The sequence below is a fragment of the Dermacentor variabilis genome, chromosome 10 (genome assembly GCF_050947875.1).
Source record: "Dermacentor variabilis isolate Ectoservices chromosome 10, ASM5094787v1, whole genome shotgun sequence".
Lineage (NCBI taxonomy): Eukaryota > Metazoa > Arthropoda > Arachnida > Ixodida > Ixodidae > Dermacentor > Dermacentor variabilis.
Window position 1 is genome coordinate 17,996,694 of NC_134577.1, and position 26,235 is coordinate 18,022,928.

Below are 26,235 nucleotides of genomic sequence, written 5' to 3' on the forward strand. Positions count from 1 at the left end.
ACGTGTATTTCAATGTATGAAAACACCTGGCAGTTGAAACGTTTGTGACGCTTAAATCGAACATAGCGTGTGCTGCCTACCATGCTCTCAGTAGCGTGCTCACGCACAGGCAGCACCTATGATCCAGCAGTGCCCTGGCTGCTGCTCCCATCTTCAGTTGCAAATACCATTTTGTGGTGCTAATAAGAGACACCCACAACTTTACAAATTTATCAGTGTGTATGTTATTTGCAAATTTTGCCTTGAGGTTTGGCTTCACGGCAGTGTGCGCCTCGCTGCTGTGAAGCCACACTTCCGGAACTAGTCGCTCGTGTTACTTCAGTGCACGTGCACTGCCTAACACTGCACTGCATGTAAGTTCGCCATTCAGTGAGCTTCCATTGAGTTGAACTCCGTCGTTGAGTTGAACTCTGACGTTGAGTTCATCGTTGAGTTGAACTCCGTCGAGTTGAACTCTGTAAACTCTGTCGAGTTGAACTCAGTCATTGAGTTGAACTCTAGGCTATGGCCTAGATGTAGACCACCTGCCTCAGCTGTGGGAGGTTGTGGGTTCGATTTCTACCACTGCCAGGCACCCACTGGTTCTCAAATGGGCATACGTCTACCCCGACCTGGCCTTCGGTTTTCTTCAGGGTTGATATGCTTGGGAAAGGAGCCTGCATCATAAATTCTCACCAAAACCCTCCCATAAGCACAAAAAAGACCTTGTCAAGTTGAGCTCTGTCAAGTTGAGCTCCTCCAAGTTTAAGTTTCACTCCTTTAATTATCTATATTCGACTGTATCTGGTGGTTATTTGCAGCGTACGCCCTGCTGGCCATTGATGATCACTCGTTGTTGCCTTGCAACCATTAAAAAAATTATACTGTACATGATTAAACCTTGTTGTTGCTTCCTTTCTTCGCAGGGCAAACGTTTGGTCGGAGAAGATGGCACAGAGCAGGTGAATGACATGTTCTATGAGAACACCATGCTCCAGACAGAGAACAACAATTTCCGCACACGTATCAAGGCTCTTCAAGAGACAATTGAGCGGCTCACTGTTAAAAATACTGAGCTTCTGGCTGAACAAGCGGCTGGGGCATTCATTGGCCATGGGGATTCTGACAGTGACGACAGTGTCAAGAACCTTATCCAGGGATACTTGAAAGAGGTTGAAGAGCTCAGGTATGCTGTCTTCTTGCGGGCTGCTTAGCTATAAAATAACTCGGACAGTTTCCGCTGAGCTGCTGCCAGAGAAAATCAGCTGATGTTAAGTGCAGCCAAAAGTTCAGATACTGTGAAAGATGCGCTACACTGCTTTCAACGTGGCTGTTTTTAGTTTTATGCTAGAAGGCTATGGTTATGGAGGATATGGTAGAGGGTCTGGTTTGGTGTGTACCACGATCCAGAATAAAACAACTTCATTAACAGGCCATTGTCTTGCAAGATGACAAGCATAATGATCTTAGTTGGTGGATGCTGCCACGTAAAAGTGCACATGTGGTGTTGCTCTTGTGTGCAGGACCAAGCTCATGGAGTCTGAAGAGGTGTGTGCCCAACAACGAAAGCAGCTTCAACGCTACCAGGCTCGCCTCAGCATATCTGGCAACACAACAGTTGCTGTGAGCGGCATCTACGACATAGGCTGTACTGTTGAAGAGACCAGTGTAGAAGACGTGCTTGCAGAGGCAAAGCGTGATGTTGAGAACCTGAAGCGAAAGACGAAGCATTTGTCGTCCAAAGCGAGCAAGTATGTGTACATGCCATTGGTACATGCCATTAGACACAGAATCGAAACAACATAGGAGGTTGACTGATTCCCAGCTCAGTTTTCCAAATGCCAGAATGCTGCCTTTGTTGTTTGCCGAAGTTAGTCTGTGTGCACCAAGCTCACTGCTAAACTCCCTTTCCTATTTTTCTTTTTACTCAACAGTAAGCCGTTGTCGAAACTGTTTGTGTGCCACAGTTTAGGCCACTTGAAGCAAGAACACCAAGCAATATTTCACATTCTTTACATCAACTAACATTTCATATATACCAAGCATTAATCTTCCAATTTCAAAGAACATAATGCCTTGTCAATTGTTCGTACTTCAAATATCATGAGGCCAAAGTCATATGCACTTTCACACTGTTTCCCTCACCCACTTTGTTTCAAATGCATCTGCGAGATTTCTGAATTTAGATTGTTGTATGTTATACTTGGAATATGTGTACTCATAGGACTGAGTAAGTAAAAATAGCAAACGCCTATAGATGAAATTAAAACCATGTAATGTTCAGTCCTTAGCAGTGTAACACCTTGGCATTCTGATACTGTAAACTGTGTTTAGAATTGGCAAAATATTGACACGTGTGCATAGTTCAGCTTCATTTGTTATTCACCAGCTAATAACCGTTTCAAAATTACTACTTTGCACAAGAACTATCTACATGGAGCTAAAATTTCTTGGAATGTCACTGATTCTATAGCTTTCTAATCATATTGTGCACACGACATCAATATTGGCATACCTTCTTGAGCGTACACAAGCACTGGCAATTATTCTGGAATGTTTGATGAATCGTGTATGAATAGCCGGCACACTTGACCCATAGACCGGATTTCAAAGATTAATGAGTGCTTGTTTACTGGGAACAAGTTCACCCAATAAAGTTTTGACAACTTTTGGCAGTTCTTCACAGTCTATTTGTGACAGTATCGAATGATCCGCATGACATGTTTTGGTTTGTTTGCTTGTTTTTGTCTAGAGAGGAGGAGGACAGTGAAAAGAAGTCTGATGCTGATGAGGACACTGCAGAAATCAGTGGGAACAATGAGAGCTCAGACTCTGAAGCAGAGGAACTAGAGGAAGATGGTAAGGCTGGAAAGCACCATGGACAACCATTTTGACACTGATGTTCGGTCCCTCCTAAGAGCGCATCGTGAACAAGGTGCTCTTTAGGAATACTAGTGCCTCAGTGAAAGGGTGTGGGAGCTGATATTTAGGGAGAACAAGGCAGTGATAACATTTAAGTAACTGCAGCTGTCATCTTTCTGAAGGTGCATCATATGTTGCCAGACAGACAGCTTACCATAACTGTTTTAAGCTAAGGTGAAAAATAAATTGAGTTAATTGGCATTTTAGTTTCAGTGGTAACTGATCATTCCTACAGTGTTAGTTGCCATGAAGTCCTAAGAAAATCCTCACCCCATCTTCTCTATAAACGCATGCATTTCTGACAGTGCTACTGGTTCCATACACCCTGACATAGTTGGGTAACTTGAGATGATAAATAGAAAGCGTGCTTCATTTTAAATCAACACCATATTTAAAGTTATTGTTTGTTTCCTTTGCATTATGTATTCAACACTTAGACACAAGATGCAACACAGAAATGCATGATACTAGGTCTTCAGTTACTCTGCTTTCCTGTGCGTTCTTTCCTTCAGTACAGTTGACCCTTAATACAGCAAACGATGGTTTAATTACTTTGTTATATCCAATAATTTGTTCATCCAACATTGTTCTAGACTATGTTAGCTTGTAACAAATATGTGCTTATAATGAATATTGGATAAAAAAAGGCATTTCCATCTTGTATGTGACTGTTATGCTTGGCCATACCGTTTACACCCCGTACCTCTTACTTGGGTAATTGCAGCTGATATTCTTGAAAATGGACGAGATTTCTCGCATTGGTTGCAACTGTCGCTAGAGCTGACTCCCTCATCGACTGTCAGAGGTGCACAAGTGAATATGCTCGAACTACATCAAAAATGCATATGAATGTGTGTTTCTGAGTTTGTGTACCAACAAGGTCGGTTACCCACCGTGGTTGCTCAATGGCTATGGTGCTGGGCTGCTGAGCACGAGGTTGCGGAACCTAATCCCATTTCGATAGGGTCGAAATGCGAAAACACCTGGTGTACTTAAATTTAGGTGCACGTTAAAGAACCCCAGGTTGTCAATTTCCGGAGTCCTCCACTACGGCGTGCCTCATCAGAAAGTGGTTTTGGCACGTAAAACCCTATAACTTAACTTTTTAACAAGGTCAATTCTCTGCCCTTCTGCACATGTGAAGTCTTGTTTGAGCCAACTATTTTAATGCTCAGTACATCACATTTCGTGTCTTGATCAACCGTGCTTTCTTTTTTGTACATTCTGTATTGCGCAGAATCAATTGGCAAGGACCTGGCGACGCTTACCACCGAGATCTCATTCAAGCAGAAGCTCATTGACCAGCTGGAGCAGAGCCAGCGCAGGCTACAGACAATGCGCATGCACTACGAGGACAAGCTGATGCAGCTGCAGCAGAAGATACGCGAGACTGAGATAGAGCGAGATCGCATTCTGTCCAACATGAGTGAGTTTGCCACAAAATGGCATGTCTGGAGGCTTCCCATATGTTTGCTTTTTGGAACGAGGGTTTGCAAACTTCTAAACCACCATTACCGACTAAAATTTTAAAATGCAAAAAAAAATCTCAGCGTTGTCTTCTCCCACATACTGGCATATATATATAAGTATTCATCACCATTGGCCTATTTATGTCTGTTGCAGGACAAAGGCCTTTCCCAGCGATCTCCAATTGCCTCTGTCTTATTCCAGCTGACACCATCTTATACCTGCAAATTTCCTTATTTCATCGCACCACCTAGTGCTCTGCCATCTCTGGCTACGCGTTCCTTCTCTTGGCACCCATTGTGTAACTAATTGATGGCTGGTTATGAAAAAAACGATGACAAAGAAGCACATATCTACAAGACGGGCGCCATTTTCATTGCACACACAAAAAAAAGTAGGATAGAATAATTACCTTAACAGGATGGGCACAAAGTAATGCCAGATAGAGTCGAACCCGTATAAAGAACTCGATAGCTCCTGCGAAAAGTGGTTGTTGTGTCAGTAGTTCGTTATATGTAGACTTGCCCTTCAAAAGGCGGAAAAATTAATGACACTATTGCTAATATAACGGCAGTTACGATTCGACACCACTTTGATGTGAAAATATATTTATTACTTTCATTTCTCTTCCTTCTACCCAGTATTTTTCCACATCTAACTGCAAGTTTCCATTAAAAACGTGATCTAAAGAACGAAATGTGGCATTGTAGCTCCTTTGAAACTGCACCTGGCCAGTTCCGGTCACCTGCCATTTCAAAACTATGAGTGCATCCGCCACCATTTCTTCGAGAACTGTGATATACTTTACTATTAGCAGGACACGAGTGGATTCTGAATGGTAGCCAAGCATTCTAGGTGGCTTGAAGTGGAAACTACTGTAGCATGCTGGCATTTTGCAAAGGTCTTGCGGTTATGGCTGCAGAAACGATAACATGTGCGCTTTGGTGTAAAAGTGCAAAGTTCGAAAGGTAGAATGCCACATTGAGCCATTACCAGCAACAGCGCAAATGAAGTGCTGACAAACCCTAACTGCCGATGCCTTGGAACTTTGCATTGTGCTGCGTTTAAGTCGCCTCGGGCCACGTGAATATCGATATCAACGTTTAGGTGACTGTTGGTTAAAATTGGTCCAGACTGTCCTAACAGCATGCATGACGTAGTGCACACATTACCCTAAGGAGAACTGCATGAGAACTGTTGTGCACCGAGTTAGGTTATGCTTCCTTGTTTCACGTGTGCCCTCCTTTTACAGCGTCTGCGTTTCAAATGTTCGTTGTAACAGTATGGCACTTTTGAAAATGTTTATATCTGGACGCAGTTTCAATAGGCAGGACTGGAAAATCGCAAATGCCATGAAATGTCATAACTGATAGATCGTTGAATCTGGGATCATTATGAGTTGGTTTGGCTCTGCTGGTATTAGACTGAGCTAGTTGGCTAGACATACTGGCAATCAAAAGTTCTGTTCCCCTGCATGCAGACCAAGAAATTAGCGCATGCGAATGTTTCACAGTACATGTTCATTCTGTGTATTGGGTGTTTGCTTAGTTTAAAGAAAGAAAGAAAAAGAAAAGCTCGAACGTTTTTAACAGGGAGTAACATTAACAAGCTTTTTTTTTTCCATTTAAAGGGACACAAAAGGCAAATACTGAGTCGACGTGCACTGTTTAAATACCATTCCAGAAACCTTGCCACGCTTGTTTCGTGCCAAGAAAAAACTTAGTTTACGAAAAAAATTGCATCTGAAGGGTCTCACTACCATTTTAGAAATTCAAATCTCCCGCCACCCTACCAGGGGAGTGGTGATGTTGCATACACCATCACCACCCTTTGCTGCAGTCAGTGAGTAAAACGGCGTCTGACAGACGGTGGTACCGATTTAAGACAGCTGGTGGATTTGCCGCTGCAGCTGCTTTTAGTTTTTAGACTGTTTGGGCATCCCGCCACATCACATGGAAGTTGAATTCTCTGCTACTAGCAGTTTGTGAGAGCTTCTCAAGCCAGCAAAACCAGCGCAGCAGTATGCGATAATGAAACTACTGAAATTCAACAGCATGGGCGGGGCACAGTCGAGCGAAAATGAAACCTTTTGACTGCCCGCATCGTTGTCTAGAGTAATTTCAATTGGTTGTCTTTTCTAAAAATAAAATAGAATTGGACAAGTAGCATTTTATTTCATCTTATAATACAACACGAGCATGTTTTTTGCAATAAGTGGTTGGGTACTAGTGACAACTTAAATGAGTGCTTTTGTCATCGGGCAAGAAATTGAATGTCCCGAAGGAGTCTCTAATCATGTCTTGCATTTTTGTCAATTTCTGAATTATTAAGTAACTGTACGAGATAAAACTGATGCCTTAGAGACTCTTGAGCACTAATCTATCACTTTAGCTGAACTTAGTATTTGCCTTTAGTATCCCTTTAATCAATGGTCATTTCAGTGTCAATGCTTCCCATATTCTGACTTACTCCTCAGGTTATGCTACTCAGAATCGACATGGCAATATAATAACGGTTGACCTCCCAAATGAATTGTTTCCAGAACATTTTCCTATATATACTGTTGATTGGAATAAACTTATAATGATGTTTATGCAAGGTACTCATTGTTTGAAAGCCACATCACTTCATCTTATTTTGTATGGAAGCAAAATTTTTTTCTGCCTCTCTGTTCTTTTTCACAACTCCTTTCTGCACCAACCCTGCTATGATGCTGTACTGGGTTGCAGTAGCGATAAACATTTACACAGTACAGAAAAATGGAAACCCGTACAGTACAATGAGCATGCAAGAGCTCATCCTTATGCAGTGGATGATGTTGATTTGCCTTGTTCCCTCCCATTAAGTGTTTACGCATGTGTGTTCAAGAATGCAGTTGGCTTCATCAGTGACTTCTCATGTTCGTGTGCTGCATTCTGTTCAGGCTCGGCTGGTGCATCAAAGGACACCGACGAGAAAGTGCGCAAGATTAAGAACGACTTTGAGCGCAAGCTGAGCCATCTGCAAGGTGAGCTCAAGAAGATGCAGTCAGCCAAACGTGAGCATGCCAAGCTCATGAAGAACCAGAGCGAGTATGAGCGGCAGGTTCGCAAGCTCAAGCAGGAAATGGCCGAGATGAAGAAAGCCAAGGTAAGCACCACTTCTGGTGTGCTCATATCACTTCTTTATACCTGTGCCAGACGTGCAGTGTTAATCGACAAGGATGGCAATGTGACCTTGTTGCTACAGCATGACTAAAGGTGGTTGAGTGCAGAAAAATGCAAGGACAAAAGAAGGCACATTGGCCGCACAGGCACTACTAACAACAGTGATGGTTAATTTCCTCGCCGGGCTGAACAAAACTGTCTTCAGTGGACAGCGTCGCAGATCACGCGATTCATGTTGTCTCATTCACACAGTGCACAATTTTTCACGCAGTGCACAAGGACACGTGACTAGCGGTATAATTCAATGCTACACAAATATGCGGGCAGAACAAGCGAATCACAGAGCAAGCGCTGGAACATGGTAGAAAATGGAATAGTTTCGGTACCTGCGCATGTGGCCGCACGACTGTGAGAACAAGCAGATGAAGCGGAAGTACATCTCTCTTGCTTCGGTGCAAAGTAAAACAAAAAACAGACATTCTGTTTGTGTTTTATTATTTCTCTAAGCTTCAATTTGTCAATTCAAGCAACAGATCTCGCAGATAACAGGTGTTGTCTTGAATAATTCTCAAAGTCACGTGTCAATATGAGCGACGTCACACTGCGGACACAACTACATAGATGCAAGGGCACGACTACATCATCATCCGGCTTGGAGCATGGCGGCCTCAAGATGGAAAGATGGCGTTCAATTTGAAATTTCAGATCTTTCTGCGGCGCTTAGCGATGCAATACTTTGCAGACACGATTGTTATTGCGCAATGTATGCTCTGTGCTTGTCAGCTCAAAATGGCCAGACCTGGTGAGGGGCCCTTTAAATGGGACTTCGGAAATGTTTAGCTGTAACTGCCAACATTGAGAGCAAGTGCCCGCGGTGTTCGATGGTCAAATTAGTTGTGAGAACGCACTACACCACAAGTGACATCAAATTTTAATGCCCTTAAATGTATGCGTCTGGCACCACATGAGTGGCATTATATGTTGATACAAACAAATTGATACAAAAAGCGACATAAATGTCTATACCCTTCCTGTTAAAACCATTCCAATGACTTGTTGAAGCACTTTTGTTTTAATGAAGCTGTATGGTCTTTAACAGGTGGAACTGTAGTGCACACTCTTTGCAAATATACCTTTGTTGCGAAGCAATGCTCACCATTCTGTGCCTTATTACCCTCAGTTCCCAATCTATGCATGAATAAATGTACATGGTGGCTTTTTGCCACCAGGGATCTTGGTGTTACTTGTGTGGAAGCGGCTTACATGTACAAGCAGCTTTGCTGTTCAATCACGAACTCTCCAACCTTTTCTTTGAGCTCTGTATGCCGGCCATGACGAGGACCACGAAAGCCCTTCCAGTCAGATTCGCATTTAAACAGTGCCTCCCGCTGGCCCCGCCATCTGCGAATAGTTGTCTCCTTCATGTCAAAATGCCGAGCGGCGGTGTAGTTTCCTAGCTCCTCAGCCAACAAAATGGCTCGTCGTTTGAAGTGAGCATCATACTGAGCACGCCGCATCGCCATAACTTCGCGAATGAACCCATGAAATAAAAAAAGAATGCAGGTTGACTTTGCTTGGCTTGTCCATGGATTGAGTCGAGACATACGGATACAGGTTGCCAATGTAAAACTAAAAACCGCGTAATTTGAAATAACATATATTTAGCAGTCAATTTTGCTGTTATTCAAATGTAATGAGAGAGTCAACTTCAAGCAACGAAAATCTTTTTAAAAAAACTTGCATTACAATCGAGTAAATGTGGCAGTTCGTTGTTTCTCTCCTCAGGTGGCCCTGGTGACCAAGATGAAGGAGGAGAGCCGGCGGCACCAGGAGGCTGAGAAGCGCCGCAACCGGCAGATAGCGCAGATGCTTAAGGAGAGCCGTCAGCAGGAGAACAGAATCCGCTCCCTCGAGGCCCAGAATCGCACCAAGGAGACGGTCCTGAAGCGACGGCACGAGGAGATGGCCGCCTTGCGCCGCCAGGCACGGCCCATGTCACAACGTGTTGCCGGGCGCGTTCCACTGCAGAACCCAGGTAGGGCAACCAACAGCACGTACACACTGTAGGTGGCCGAGGTGCCTAGTTTAAAAGGGCTATTCTAGCGACTGGTTTGTGATGTTGGGGAAATGGTTGTTTTGGATTTCGCTGCACCTACCGTGGTGCCTTAGGTAGCCATGGTGTCGAACTACCAAGCACAAGGTTGGGGGTAGCTGCATGACGCAGTGGCTTCATTACGGTGTAGGTGGAATACAAAAGTGCTCATGTGCCATGCTTTGAGCGTATGTTAAAGGGACACTAACGAGAAACACTGAATCAATTTAGATAAAGTATTCTTGAACTCTACTTTTTCTTGATATTGTATTGTTAGGTGGTAATATTAAAAGAAGATATACAGTTTGGTTTTATTTTTGAAGTAAAATTCATTGAAATGTCATTTACTGCCCGCCTTACTGCCTGCATTTTAAATAACATGAATATTGAAGTTCTTACTGCATACATACCTTTTAATCCACTTTCAATCTGACTTCGCGTTATCACGTCAATGTTACTACTGCCTGGGCTAACCACTCGCTCAGCCTATTCAAAGGCACTCTGAGGCACGCACCTCCCGAGATATGCAAGCTCACATTTCGGACCCATATCAGGCATACCTAACTCATAATATTGAATTCTTGCTGAATTGTACTGTGTGCAATACATTTTCTGATTACTCCCATCCTTCCACTTAGTAGCTTCTAGCATCACTGATAAGTAGAGCTCAGTTAGAAAGCTTATCACATCATCACAAAATCGTGAGTCTTTCACTCTTTCGCTAGCTTTACTATCATTCAATTCTACACAATAACTTCTTTGTTTCCTGCAGCCATTTTTCTATGCCACAATCACCCGTGCAATGATCAGCGCCGAATGTGCCACTCCCATCGTTTTGCAAGCTTATCATACCATGCACTATAGCGGATTGTAATAATCTGCCATTGCACGTCAGTACTGAAATTAAGCAAATTCCAGAAGCAACTGCACACCGAACATGCAGAATGGCATCTATCTATCTATCTATTTATCTATCTATCTATCTATTTGTCTATCTGTCTATCTATTTATCTATCTGTCTATCTATTTATCTATCTGTCTATCTATTTATCTATCTGTCTATCTATTTATCTATCTGTCTATCTATTTATCTATCTGTCTATCTATTTATCTATCTATCTATATCTATTTATCTACTCTTATCTATATATCTACTCTTATCTATATATCTACTCTTATCTATATATCTACTCTTATCTATTGATCAACTCTTATACTAATAATACTACACTATCTATACTAATTTTCGTACTTGTACCGTAACTTAATTCAGTGCACATGTATTGGATAATTTTGTTTACTTATTTTGTGTTATACTTGAAGTATGCTTTTCTTTGTAAAACTTCTTAATTTCTGTTATTAATTTCTGTTATTGATTACACAGTGTTGCAATTCCTCTATAATATGTTTACTGATTGTAATAATCATGTATTGTATTAGCCCCACCTTGTATGTACCCTCTCTAAGCCCTTTAAGGGTACTTTTCAAATAAAAGTTCATCAGCAAAGCTCACAGTAGCGTTTTTAATATGCTTGAAAAAATTTCCAGATAACAGCACAGGAATTTAATTACTAATTTGTTCTAATACTAATTTTACTGTTATAACATTGGGTGGTAGGCGTTTTGTTTTTTCCAAGGTACTCTCCTTGACCAAAAATAAAGGTGATGTGGAATGATGTTTGGCTGTTCTGAACCCATTTGTCCTGCTAAAGGCTACATTGATTTATCATCTAGTTCAGTCATGTAATTTCTGGTGCTCCAACACTGTCCTTTCATTGCAGCTGTGCGAAAGGTCCTGTTCTCTCCGAAAGTCGCTAAGCAAAGGTGGCAGACACTTGAGAAGAACGTAAGTCTTGATGTAGCGTTATGGCAGAGGTGTGATTGTACTTATTTTTCATCCACAGATTGACAAGCTGGTCTTGACAAAGCAAAGTGTCTACACCTTGGAGAAGGACATGGAGCGATCACTCTTGGTGAGCTTTGAAAAAAGTCTGTTGGCTGTTTTATTTGGTAAAAGTACAAGCTTCTCACCTGGCCATTGAGTGCAGTCGTTGCACAATAGATCTTCTGGCACAGTTGACTGGGCACTTTCGAGTTCTCTAGAGTGCTCTTTTGATTTGCTTTGAAAAAATGAGAAGTTATTTAACCCAGGAATACAAGTGTGGGCATTCTAAAAGTCTGGCACATGCAAAGGTCGGCATGCAGTTGCTTTGTTAGAAAACTGATAGCGATTTAAGTACTCGGTATATTTCTGTGAAGTGTCATGCTATCTTGCATACGATGAACACCATGCGCTGATGCTGTAGAAAGTGCAGTTTCATTAACAGTATTTTTCTTTTAGCAGTAGGTTGAGTAACCAACTGCACTCCAGCATTTGAATTAAATCAGAACTGCATTAAATGTATTGTGGTATAGTTTTGATACTTTCAACACTGCAAACATAGCTGGAGCAATGTTTTGGCAGCGCTTTAAGTTTTGTAAGGCTTCTTGCGACTTGTATTTGTGCTGACTGAGCTGTTCAAGATTGAGCCCATTTGTCTGTGTTTTTTTAGGAACGAGAGAAACTAACTCGCTACCTGGAAAAAATGGTGCGGAAGCGAGACAGAGCACGTGAAGTCGGAAGAGTAAGCTACACCTTTTATATTGTTTCAATTTTTTGTGCAATATTTTAAGAATGTGTGTGTGTTGCTGGAGCAACCCTTGACCTTATCTACTTCAGTACTGATAACGGTTATCAGCTAGTCCTGAAAACAAACTATGTATTAACAGCAAAAATCACAATGGAAAGCTGAACCTTCATTTTTCACTTAAATCGCAACTGCGAGCTCGTAATGTGGCGTTACAAACTCCTTCATATTTTTGATAAATTTTATGTTCTGCCAATTCCACTGTCTCATTCCTACAAATGGTTTATTCCTGCTCCTCCTGCCGGAAAAATTTGTACAGGTTGTCATACAGAATTATTTAATATCTGAACATTATTTCATTGTTAGAATAACTGACTTTAAACTAGCGTTTACCAATTGTTCCTCTAGTAGCTTAAATATTGGGAATTCAAATTATGAGGTCCTTACACAATGTTTCGTGCGCCATTTTTGAGTACGAAAGAGCTGCAGAGCTTTAGAATTCTCTACTGAAGCGCATGGGTGCTTCAGTATAGGAAGTAGAGGGCTATGCAAAACTGCACAAGGAAAGAGCTGTTTATATGAACTGTAAAAAAGAAATTGATATAGTGTAACTCCAGAAAGCCCGAACATCATTCCACATCTAGAAAAATTAGAACCTGTTCGTTTTTATTTTGCCATTGAGAATACATTTGTATGCCAAAAAAAAATATAGTCAAGATTAGTTTAAATAAAAATTAGCATAATTAGTAAATGGCTTATTGAACTATCAATAACTGAAATCAAGTGTATTTGAGAAGACAGCTACGGACTCTGCATATAGGTCATTGTGCTTAAATCTAAATTTGAGGTTTCAAGCTCGGCATATCAAGAATGTTGTGTTTGGCTTTGTGGGATTAAGAAAAGAAAAAAAAATGTAAGCCCTGTAGACTTTCCACCATTCGAGGCCACTTGTTCAGCCCATGTTAGCTATCGCACAACTTCTTGCAATCCTCAGGAGCAACCTAAATAGCTTGAGAACCCCTGCTATTTCTCGAATTCCAGGTGTTTTTGCTTCTGTGCAAACACGTAATGCAGAAGCCCAGTGGATGTGGCATTTCGCTGCTGAGCTGGACATCGTGGGTTCAATTCCGGGCTCAACGGCCACGTTTTAGTGGGAGAGAAATGCAAAAATGCTTGTGCTTCAATTGAGATGCACATTAAGCTCCAAGTGGTCAAAATTTAATCCAGAGTCTCCCACTACAACATGCCTCATGATCAGATCCTAGTTTTAGCACACAATATCCCAATTTTAATTTTAATGTCGATGTAAACTTGAGACTTCAGAGCTCCATTGAGTTCTGTGCATGTGAAATCAAGGCCCACTATTTCTTACGGTTCCCAAAGGGCTTGGGTTTCCAATTTTAAACATAGCATTTCAATTTGTCCTTGCTTCATTTTCCAACATAACAAAAGCATGTTTGCAGTAATGGTGGCCTTATTTACTGCTTCAGCAAGTGTAATCTACCACCTTAGCTTGACTATCTTTTCCTTGATTGCTCTTGTGCCCAGTGATTTTATTTGAAGAGAGAACATTGGCTGTAAATCCTAATTTCCTTTCATTGTATGCAGGACATCCAGGACTTAGATGACCAGATTGAGAGCATGAAGGCAAATCTGGATTACCTGAACGAGAACATCCGGGAGTGCCAGGCTAGCATCCTCCAAGTTGAGGAAACGAAAGATGACGCTGAATGCCTGGAACTGGACACCGTTCTCAGTGGCATGGTGGACACACAGTCTCGCTACATGGTTGAGAAGCTGCTGCACATGGCAATAAACCAGGTAAACAGCAATTTACTCTGCACACAGTAAAGGCTGTCTTCCAAACATGTGGCTAATGCTTAAGTTCTAGCAGTTAGGTATGGAGGCTGAGAAGTGATAAAAAGCAACTACGTAATCAAATGTATCAAACATGTACTGTTGTAATGCCATGTACAGGTCAGTCCACTGTTAGAGGGAACACGTGAGCACGTGGCTCATCTATTGTTTGATGTTTGACTGCTTTTAATGTTGTCTAGAGCTGCTGTGATGACTGCACTATATAAAGTTACTCCTTTAAGCATAAGTAAACCATGGCATTAAATCTTTCAGCTGATGACTATACTGAGTCGTGTTGTCATAACCAAGCTGTCACCACTGGCACATGACAGTAGTTTTCACATTGTTGTAGGCAGGATGTGCTCTGTGCATCTACTTGTCCTATGATGTACATTTGCTTAAAAGTTTACTTATGTGATCTGAGTCTTCTCTTGTGCTTCCCAGAGTCTTCAGGCAGCGCAGAGCAAGAGCAAGGTCCAGGAGTTGGAGGCCAGGCTGGAACAAGTGGAGGCTAGCGATGCCATTCACCAAGACCTGCTGCAGCACACCATGAACCGGATACAGCTAGAGACCTTGGCGCCACCAAGCTGGTCAGAGGAACCGGGTGAGTGGGTGTTATCAGATACGACCAGCCTGGATTTGTGACGAATGTTTCGGGCTCAAAAAAGCTGCAGCTCTGTCTGCCTTAGGAGAATTGTGCACCAATCCCCTGGAGATGCAAATTTATAGACGATAATTAAATGAACAAAGGTGTACCTCTCATCCTAATCAGTTGTTCATGGTCTTTTGTGTCCGATCCTTGCAACAACAAAGGTGTGGTCAGAAGCCTCATTAGAAAGCTGTGTGTACCCAAGTGGGACCAGCAAGCAAATTCATCTGAATATAGTGTGTTCTTTACGTATGCTCTTCATATAAAGTGACAGGTGCCATGATTATCAGTCGCAGTACCATATGCTTTGCATTATCAGTGTAACATCAGATGTTAACAGGGCCTTGTTTCTTGCATCCTTGTGTTTCTATGTTAGCCTGCAGTTGTAGTAGCAACCTGATTCAGGCTCCAAAACAAATTCTGGATTAGCCATACTCAAAATACTCAGTACTGGCATGTTGCACTCTGATGTAATTATGTGTCAAACATGCACTGATCCTTCTTTTTCTGTTCATGTTTCAATTTATGCTCATGGCACATGCACTATATTGCTTATGCACTCCTCTGTACATTAGCACGAAGGCATGCGTATCCTTGAGAGCGAGTTGCTCAGTTGTAGTGTACACTGCAGCTGTTTTGTCTTGATTGTAATGTACACAGCCTGCATTTACTGCATCATGTTGCCAGATAGTGTAGAGCTGCCAAGCTGGCCCGGAGGCGGGCGCGCGTGAAGACCATGGAAGGTGAGGGAGTTACAAAGGAGTACCGACTTCAGAAAAATATTTACTGCGGCACACAAATGTTGCTACAGGAATGCAAAATGTTCAGCACTTGTATCCTTCTCTGCCATCACAGCACCAGTTAAGCAATTGCCTAGCATAGTCCAATATATGGCAGGTATACAGTATGTGTAGAGTATGCAATTTTATTCCATAGAACTTTGCATGTAGCAGGTTACATGGCTATGACTCTCAATGTATACATGCATCAAACTTATAGAGCACAAATATAAATGATCAGGTATGATGAAGCAAATGTCATTTTTTGTGCGAATGTGTGTAAAAAATGTATCAGCTTATAAGGAATATTTTGTCATTTTCGACTTCGTTATGACTTTCGACCAAAGTAATGAGGCTGAAATGCTTGGTAGCCAAATTGAACGGCTTTTACTATTTGCAACTATTGTCCTTACGTGTTCAGTTATTTGAAATATTTAAATCTGTATAACCACGCTGTTGGCAATGATATGCCAAAGTTGCAGCCCCTATTCAGCTTGGCCTTGACGACTAAAGCTTGTCAGCGTATGTTGTATCATGTACATCCCTTAGGTTGTATCAGCATACCTATCTTGCTCCGTAAGCAGCAGTGGGCTATGCCCCCACCACCATGCATGTGTAAAAATGGAACCTTTCCACTCGGGTACGTGCATGTTGTAGTGACATTGCATAATCGGTGTCAAAACTGAGTTGTGAATCTAATTCTTTATTGGGAAATAGTAATCCTTATTGGGAATGATAGAACGCAACATTCTGCAAACTTTTCTTATACTGTGGCGCATGAGGTTGTGGAACCAAATCCTGGCTGCGGCAGCTGTATTTGCAAAATACGTCTCTGTGCTGTGCATTGGGTGCCGCATTGAAGATCCCTAGGTGGTCAAATTTAATCCAGAGTTCCTCACTGCAGTGAGCCTTATACAGTCGAATCTCGATAATTCTAACTCGGAGGGATCCAAAAATTTGTTTCAATTAAAATAAGTTTGAATTAAAAGGAGGACTTGTTCTTGAAGTACCTGTGTGCCATAGCACAATGCACTCACTGTGTGAGTTGTGAAATATTGTGACACACAAGCAAACCGCGATCAAGGAGCGAGGCTCGCTTCCTGATAACGGCACCAAACGAAACTTCAGGGAGAGGGCTAAGCTGGCACCAGGCTGGCCTGGAGGCGGGCGCGCACGAGGACCATCGAAGGTGAGGGAGTTACGAGGGAGTTGGGGGAGAGGCAGGGTGAGGGGAGTGCAGTTGCGAGGAGGGGCAGGAGAAAAGCGGATTTGCTTTCCCGCCTGCTTGCTGGATGCAGTATATTCGAATTAACTGTAGCAAATGCTTGTGCGTCCGAATTACCCTGCATTTGCACCTTTTGGAATACACATAACTTCGACGGTACTACAGCGTCAGTTCGAATTGAGAGCGTTTGAATTAGCGAGTTTCGACAGTAATCAGATTGTGGTTTTGGCACACAGTACCACAGAAATTAATTACACATAGGGATGTCTTGTGCCATAACACCATAACCTTGTAACATTGGTTGGACAGCAAAATACGGTACGCGGGAAAAGATAAATGATGTACACATAAATATTAAAGCACATAGTGTTAAGACAAGTGAAGTGGCAAATTACTGATTTGCTTCCTAAGCTAATGATGACATATTTGTTGCATTTTGCAGAGAGTGCTCCCAGCACTAGGTCATCATCACCAACCGACATGTAAGTGCTCGTTCCCACCTTTCTACAAGCCATAGACAAGTTCTTTGTAAGTGAAAAGGAGACCTGTTGACTAACCACCAAAGATAATTTCTTGGAAGTTTGTGTACCATATAATTACTTCATGTCGGCCTTCAAGTAACAAATGGAGTAGAACCTCAGTATCATGAATATGCATATAACAATTTACAAGATCTAACAATCTTAACTGCATATACCAACGTGTAATGAAGGCATCTTCATTTCAGATGTGACTTCATTTGACTGTACTTCTCTTGCTAAAATCTTGGATTCTCTTAGAGATCGAGCTTAACCAGAGCCATTTCACACTCACATTAATAAACTCTTTAAATATTACTCTTTAAGGTTCCTTACCTAGGCAAATCCAAACAGTTATGTTAAATGAATTTTTCACTGCACTTGGGGGCAACATAGTTTTGTAGCCTTTTACCTATTTTTGTCTTCTGTTTCGTTGCTTAAAGGGGCCCTGAATCAGCTCTTGTGCTTCGTGAAAGAAGTCCGTGGGTCGCATATGCCGCAGTGCCAAATTTCTGTTGTGCGCAATGCGTGGAGCTCGCAAGCAGAGCACAGTCGCCATTTTCTCGCTAATTTTGACGAGCTTTTAACACTTAACTAGCCTCGAGCCCTGCGAAACTTAAGGTCAGACCACATGCATGCTTGCCAGTGTGTGCTTGCTCCTGGCCGCTCCTGGTGAGATGCCTTGGCAGACTTTGCTTCATATCTGGCTACTATTTGTACATCAAGCTGCCGCACGACAAAGCCAGTCCACACCACATAGCACGGCCAGACTGGAGCAGATGACCACGGGCTTGCACTCAAGCCCTGTCATGCACAAAGCAAACGCTGTGCACATGCGTACATGCGCACATGAGATGAGTACACTGGCTGTGTACACTGTGGTTTGCTGAGGACAACCACATTTGGCGCATCATAGGGGACAGAAACAGAGGTAGTGGTGTCTGCGTGAACATCCAAAATAAAATTTGAACTGCGCGCCAGTATGTGGAGCATTGTGGGGATGCCCTGCTCCGCTCATCTCCTCCTGAGATCAGCAATAATTCTACTTCTGCTGAAACCATTGAAGTACTTTTTTGCAGCAAAGTGTTCCTGAAAAGCTTTAACTTGAAATTCATTTTTCGACTTCAATAAAAAGCAATTCAGGGCCCCTTTAAGACACGTCTACAGTTTTTTAGACACTTTTGAAACCTTGGGTTCTGTATCCACTCCTGCGGGAGCACTTTCTGGGCTGCAGTATTTTCTAATAAATAAAATTAAACAAATAAAATGAATAGGCAAAAACATATAAATGGGTTAACTCCTGCTGTTTTGTCTTTGCCCACAAACACCTGCTCACATGTCACTCAGTGGGCAGTCTATTTCATCTACAGCAGTGATGATTCCAGGACCATTGCATCATCGAGACGTCCACACTGTTAAGTGAAACACATTGCATGTTTGCTGGTGTGGTTCATCCACAAGAAACAATCTTTGTAGTGTGTGCACCACTTTCCCATAAGAACAGAGCTGCTCCAGAAACATCTAATCGTTTTGTCACCTTTCGGCAGCTAAAGAAAAGTCTCACCATTGCAAAGTGGTTTTACTGAATGAGGTGAACCATGCAGTGCAATTTTATTTCAAAGTGTGAGTGAAAAAAAAAAAAATTCAGCAGTGATCATTTTTTTTTAATGTAGTTAAAAATAAGAACACGTGTCATAGTATAATGTAACATCTGAAACATCATTGTCTTCAGCTGACAGTTGCATTTTATTTCTTGCATTGGAATACTGCCATTCTTGTAGTGTGTAAGAACTTTCATTATGAATAAAAAATGTGGAGACTTTTTTTTCCTGTTCTTGCAACAGGTCAACATCCGATGCTCTATCCCAGTGCACGACAGCAACATTTGCGAGGAGTAAGGCAAGTATTGTAAATCATTCTGCATGTTTATGCCGTTCATCAGATTGTTATCTATTGACTGCTGAGATTTCTCACTGTTCCCTGCAGCCTCTGAACAAAATCCGATAGCATTGAGCATTGAGGATTTCTATGACAAATAAAATTTCACATGCTTGTTTTATTTGTTGGTGGCATATTAATAGGTATCAAATATATGAGAACTGTTGTGGGAAAAGTAATGAACATTGATTAAACATGGTTACAAAAGCTAGTGGTGTTTACGGTCATTCATGCAGCACATTTGGCACCCAACTGCATCAGGCAGAGCTTGTTGCTCAATGTGGCAGACAAGGTATTGTGGCTTTGTCATTGGCTCAGTATCAGTTGTAGCCTGTTTGGTTGACTTGCCAGCAAACATTCTTGAAACAATAATGTAATACAATGCAATCAAGAATACTATCAAGAATTTTCTGTGTTGCAATCTTCTATCCTGCAACTGGTTATGCAGCTATACCAGCTACACTAGATCTGCTAGTCAGATTGCATCATCAGGTTTAATATTCCTCTATATAAGACCAGATGCAGTTACACCTCGATATAACGAACATCAATATATAACAAGTCTTAATATAATGAATTATTTCACTTTTTATAACTTGTCCTTAGAGCACCATGCATCTAGAACCTCAATATAGCAAAGTGTATTTATATGCTACTTCAGTACAACAAAATTTCGTTGCCGCTGCAAAAGAATACTGAATAAATGGCAACTTCTACGGACACACATGGTCAAATCATTGACTTACAAGCGGCTGCTTGTAAATGCACCCCTCAATTTGTGCATTGAGCAGCGTCATCTTCAGTATAAAGTCCAAGTGTGACAAGATACTATCGCACCCTGTGCCAGTGAAAGTGTGTGAGTGAAAGCCGGGAAGGATGGTGGCTTGAGTGCCCTCTTCCCGTGCAAGCAAAGGGAAAGGAGCAGAGGGGAGCAAGCTCGCGGTAATGCAATAAAGCAGCCTGAGTGGAGGGGTGAGGCAGGTTGGTGTGAGCTTCCTCTTCTAGCGCTGCTGTGACTGCACATAACTGTCAGCGTGAGTGTCAGCGTGTCCCGTTTTAGAGGTAATCTACCGCAAGTGCAAAGAGTGGGCGTGCCAAAATGGCATGGCATCATGTGCTGTCTTCCAGTGTGTTTAGTACTGGAGGTTGCATAATCCAGAGCTTTGCAGATGCATTGAAGCGAGAGGAAAGTGAAGCAGGTGTTCCCCCGCTGTCAGCTCTTTTCATGATAGCGTCATCCTAGAGGGGCAGATTTGCGCCAAAGTGTCAATGGCTTCGCTTCGTACCACAAATGTGAAGACATAGTCGACATGGCATGAAACCTTATTTAGTATTTTTCTAAATTCAAATTTGTTTTTTGTTTTTCGATTGCCTGATAATTTAGAAAATTTTACAACCCCTCCCGTGTAAAAGAAATCCGCGGGTGACTGTACTTGTTTGCATGAAAGGTTTAATTCCCAATGCAAGAAGATTTCGATATAAGGAAGCAAATTTCCAATTTAACCGGCTAAGTTTAACTGTACTCCCTTTGCAGGCACGTCGCAAGACTGCCACACCTCAAGAGCTCCTCTACTACCAATCCCCACCAGTCGACATGTCGCTTCAGTCTCTCTCAGCCACCACAGAGGGCACTGGTAGTGACATGACATCATCTCTCATGACTTCATCTGCCATGACTTCATCAGTTTTTGGGGACATTCCGGACTCGATGATCATGTCTCATCCTGATGGCGGCTGCCTCAACCTTGGAATTGATGGAAATCTCCAGCGGGTGCTCAGTGCCCCAGGATCTCTAAAGTGAGTAGAAACCATATTATAAGCACATATTTTCTTCTTTCATTCTTGTGCTTAACTCCTGCTTCTGTGGCTTTGGGACTGTGCTGTGATGCTCCAAGATTGTTATAGCTTAACTCCTGCTTTTGTGTGGCTTTGGGTCTGCGCTGTGAGGCTCCAATATTGCTATAGCTTCACTCCTCTATTGTGCCTTTGCCTCACACCTTGAGCTTATAATTTAACAATGCTTCGCACTTGCTCTTTCGTGTGCTTGGGCGCTGGCTGGGATGAGTCCGGTTCATTCAAGGATTTAGGCCAGAGAACTTCTATAAGGCTTTGCATGAAGAATTCGGTATAACTGAAGCAGCCATACTTCTCTGTTGAAGTACAGTAGAATATAAATGGCCTGATGATTAGACTGCATACGCAGCTTTTGCTAAGGTGATGTGTACCTGAATGAATATAAATGTGCAATTGGAATATAAATGCTTATTTTATTGTATAATCACCTGAATTGGGCATATCCAAATTTCCCCTCTTGGAGCTATTTCACTGTCTTGTATTTAATTTATGCTGCATTGCTCTGTATAAGGGTAAGCTTAAGAAGTGAACTGAATTAAACTGATTCAATAGCTCATGCGCACATAAATTGACGCCAGGTGTAACTTACATGGCTAGATTGCAATGGCAGTATCGCAAAGGCACTAAGAGCCTTGAAATTGGTCTCAAACAAGTATGCTTCACGTACCATGTAAACCGGAACCCCCACCATTGATTTTTGTAAGTCTGAAAGGTAATTGCAGCTCTCCATCCAATACAAGCAACAGAGAGCTTTGCAAAGCTTTGATTGGTCTATAGAGTGAGGGGAATTCTGCACATCACGTAACGCAGCTGTGCCGCTGCCTGTTTGAACGCAGAGAAGTGGGTGTTGACGCAATGCCGCCTCCACGAGGTGTGCCCGGACTTCACCGGACCAAGCCTCCCTCCAGGCGCTTTCCCCCAGACCTCTCTCCTCTGCCTAGGAGGAAACTCATAAATGCAAACTCTAATCAACAGTTAAGAAAGTAGGTGCCGCTCTGCTCTACTGACCTATGTGCTGCACCAGTGCTTGCTTCAGATTTTAAATAGTACAGCATGGAACGAGGAGCATGCAGTTGTACTTGCATGTCCAGAAACTAGTGATGTTCTCGGTAAACCTGAATTAAAGATGACTGCAGCCCAACGCTTTGCAATGCCTCCAACATGCTTTGGCTTTCAGTGTGTAAAAGTGCATGACATAGCAAGCTAGCACTGGATCATGCTTGCTTTGTGAGACATAAAGCTAAGGAACAACAAGGCTCGTGCTTTGCAGTTCAGTGTTGCTTTGAATTTACTTTTATGAGGTCATTGCTTTTATCAGACGTTGGCGCATTTGTTTCTTCGGGGAGCGCATGTCACTATTGCGCAATGCTTGCCCCTTTTCCTTTTATTGACTCCTGTGTTCTCGGTGCTTGTCCTTCAGCATTGCCTCCAGGCATTTTTCTTGAGCAATTGCACTTGGACTGCTGCTTGCAATCGATAAATTCTTTTTGCTGTTTTTCGGCTGTCAAATCATTCCTTACTATAATATAAATGTTTTTTTGATGCATATTTATGCACATGTTATTTCTGAGTTCAGCTACCTCTAGATTTTTTAAAGATTTTTAAATGGGTATGTGAGTCTCGGATAATCAAGTCCACAGTTCCTTATTGGAAGCTGCCAAATAGTATGTATCCATTACTGTTTGAATAGGAGGAATAAGATGGTTGCAAGTGGGGACTGTTTTAGCAAACCCACATGGCAATTTACTCCTGAATTGTTTGTCATCTAATTAGAATACCTTGCTTAACCAATTAATTTTTCATCTCTATTTAGGCAAAGCAAATTGTTTTGCATTCTTGCTATGTTTGCATCACTTCAAACAGTGTGCAGTGTCATAATATACTACACAAATCTCCTTCAACAAACTCTATGTGCATCTGGTGAAGTTGCATTTCCTTGTTCCGTTACTGAATGTTATGGTACGCCATATATATGCAACACCGGTAGACCAGATGTCCAGTCACACACTGAATTACATTCTAATGATATTTTGCTTACTGAACAGACTCCACTTAAACTTGTTGTTTCACTATATTTAGAAATCGGAAGATATTCTATTTGATTCTGAGATTTTCACCCTAGTAGCACTCCTGTGTGATGCTAGTCAGTTGCTAGTCGGTGCACAACGAGGTAGACAGATGTTGATTTCTAGCTTGGAATACCACACTAGTCAATACGTTAAGAAGCACTGCACTTGCATGAGAGAAATACAGTGGCATCTCATTGATACAATTTTTGCGGGAACCGAAAAATCATATTATCCAATGCAATCTCCAAAAAATATGAAAATAGGCACACTCGGTGACAGACTCAATGGCAAAGGTGCGTGTGGCATCAGCAGATGCTCCTCTGTAGGTGGTGGTGGTAACAACTTTATTGAGACTCTGCTCAGTTATGATCTGGCAGGCCCGAGTCCTAGAATGGCCCCTCACGAGGAGCGACCCTTTCGGCCCAGGCAACGAGGGCTTTTTGTACTTTTTCATCCGGCGTTCTGAGCAGCTCTTCCCACGTCTGTTGTGAGGGAGCTGGCAGGAGCGACAGAGCAGCATCACTCGACGCCACGCAAACCGCAGCCAATGCACTTTTATTTAGCAACGTTGAAATACATTGTTCGTGGGTCGTTGGAATGTTATTTAAGTTAATACACTGGAATATAAAGTTAGGAGTTAGAAATACATGTAAAAGCCCACTTCTGCAGTCACATTACCCAATTTCAGATGAATATGCGGCCACAATATCTGTATAAAGATACATTGCTCCTATGGCATGTTGGCCAGGAAAAGAAAAAAAAAACAGGCATCCCAAAAAATGTATTGTACAGAATCGTATCAACGAGATTCCATTATACTTGACTGTATGGTTCATGCCATGTAATTTTTATACTCCCAGAACATGTCTGCATTGTAACATTTATTTGATTGTTGCCTTTCTTTTAAGTTCAGTCCCAGAATATAATTGCTTTAATGACTTAAAGGGACCCTGAAACAATTTTGACGATTTTGTACGAACGTACTGAGTCGTTAGGGTAGGTCCTCCTGATAATTAATTGATGCATCTAAGTTCTCCACGTAAAGCGTGTAATTTATAAGGCTTTAAAAATGTACATCGCTGCCGATTGCAGCAGCTGCACTACCCATATGACATAAATCACACGATTGACATCAGTAGGGTGAGCTATCCAACTGGCTGCCCAGGGCGTGTCATTGATAGTTTTTCCACCTTCATGGGAGACAAATCATGTTCGTAATAGTTGGAATGTTAGTTAATTTGTTTCTATAAAGAGAAAGCAACCGAAAGAGAATGCATAAGAACAATTTCTCACTACATTTAAGCACTTCCGGCACACAGCAAGCGTCGTCTGCGTGTGTTACGTGCTCAGTCTTGATGAAAGCTTCACAGTCAGTGCTGGTCTTTCTTTTCGTGTGCACCATGAATCGACTTTGTTGCGTTGTGTGCTGCAAGAGTAGCGTCTGGCAATATGTCAAGCTGTGACATCGGGTCCCTCTCTAAGGCAGCAGACAGGTGGAGTGGCTGCAGTGCATGTGACTGTCGCTATCCGATCGGCGCCAGAATTTGCGCGTTTGCGGCCGTCCCTTTACACCAGAGGATTACTACCATAATAGCGTTTCGTGAGTCTGGTATTCCGGTAAATGCAAGCGAGGGGACAGGGCCTGGCCGCTTGACCTTGCCGTTTCACGGGATGAGCAGAAGCACAAACGTGAATGATCTGCACGGTGCAGCCACCTGGTGGCACAGGGCTCCACCAAACACAGTAGCAGTAACTAAGTGTATTCTTTGCTGCTGGTGTAAATTTTCACAGGAGCATAATCGTTAACATGCTGTTTTTGTAAATGTTTAAAATGTTTTACACTTGGTTAGAGCAATATTAGCTTTGTTTGACTGGTTAAGCTTTGCACGAACAGGTGGATGGGGACTGTGCAGACCGATCAGGCTGCTCAAGTACGTCTTGACTGCTTTCGATCAGGCTGCTCAAGTATGTAGTTGCTTCATCAGCTTGAGTTTGTGCCTCCACCCATCCATCGAAAGGCCCAGCCTGCCTGTGGTTACCAGAATACTAGACACGTTCGGCACTGCCACAGAATGCTCACAACGCACGCTGCTTTGATAGCTCTCGCTTGCCAAACAGCTGCCGGAGAGGTTGGAGAGACTTCGCGCACTCACTCCTAGAGAACCGGAAGTAGACACGATGTGCCATCATGACACAGAGCCATTGAAGGCAGAGCATAGCCCCCGATCACTCGACGAACGAGTTGAGGAGAAAATGTGTGGCTATGGAGGAGAGTAACTTGTAATCGTCCGTAGCCTTCTTAATAAGACACTTCACACAAGTTGTGGTGCGAATGATTAACTTTAGCTGTACCCTATGCATCTGCAAAATTCATTCGAACCGTTTCAGGGGCCCTTTAAGTTGAAGCAACTTGTTTTTGTTATGTCTTGTTTCTGATATTTTTGTTTGATTCAGGTATTTTTATGTTAGGAATAGTTTTAGTGTTCACGTGTGTACAAAATAAAGATGTCAATGCTTTTAAGCCTGTTGTCGTTTCGCTTCTTATTAATGTTACTGTCTTCAGTGCCTTGCAGTTCGGCCATTGCTCTGCAAGGCAAGAGGCTCAGTCAGTTCCTTGTTTGGCAGTTTACAATGGACATAGCCTTAAAAGTGTTATGCAAGTGACTGTCTTTCTTGCTTGGCCGTGTATGTTTGTTTGAAAATGTCCCAGTCCCAAGCTAACCTTGTCTTACTTGTGTGTGGCGTAGTCTGCTTAAAGCATTGCTTCACTGACATCTTTTAAGCCAAGGTAAACGTTAAGTTAATTTGAAATACCCTGAATTTAGCTGTTCAGCATTAAAACTGTGCTGCAATAGTAGTGCATTTCGTTAATTTTGGCTAACTGGCAAAATCTGCATGCTGTTTGTAATCCCCTGTATTGTAATTCAGGAACAAAATTCTGGACAAATTAGCTGTACAAAAACAGTTGTGCGAAGCACTATAACAACTCTCTTCTTGCTTTGTGCTTGTCACTATGAAGTGTAGCTATACAGCACTGGAGAATGCAGTGCCTGAGAACTGGGGGAACCATAGTTCATAGTGTTCCAAGGACTGTGCTTTGAGTTTACTATGTG

General features: G+C 42.3%; 1 protein-coding gene across 5 annotated transcripts in view; it reads left to right on the forward strand.

The window, feature by feature from the left end:
* Positions 1–26,235, forward strand: part of Klp31E (kinesin-like protein 31E) — a 107,316-nt gene that overhangs the window by 63,320 nt on the left and 17,761 nt on the right. For 4 of the 5 annotated variants that reach the window (XM_075671785.1, XM_075671786.1, XM_075671789.1 and 1 more), the window contains exons 11-25: positions 906–1,165; positions 1,503–1,730; positions 2,732–2,838; positions 4,139–4,327; positions 7,292–7,497; positions 9,300–9,549; positions 11,388–11,452; positions 11,511–11,579; positions 12,159–12,230; positions 13,842–14,054; positions 14,535–14,694; positions 17,186–17,225; positions 19,106–19,160; positions 20,734–20,996; positions 21,890–22,036. In XM_075671785.1, coding sequence (XP_075527900.1) covers positions 906–1,165; positions 1,503–1,730; positions 2,732–2,838; positions 4,139–4,327; positions 7,292–7,497; positions 9,300–9,549; positions 11,388–11,452; positions 11,511–11,579; positions 12,159–12,230; positions 13,842–14,054; positions 14,535–14,694; positions 17,186–17,225; positions 19,106–19,160; positions 20,734–20,996; positions 21,890–22,036 — 2,324 coding nt within the window. The remainder of the gene's footprint in view (positions 1–905; positions 1,166–1,502; positions 1,731–2,731; positions 2,839–4,138; positions 4,328–7,291; positions 7,498–9,299; positions 9,550–11,387; positions 11,453–11,510; positions 11,580–12,158; positions 12,231–13,841; positions 14,055–14,534; positions 14,695–17,185; positions 17,226–19,105; positions 19,161–20,733; positions 20,997–21,889; positions 22,037–26,235) is intronic. The other variant, XM_075671790.1, reaches the window with a different exon arrangement.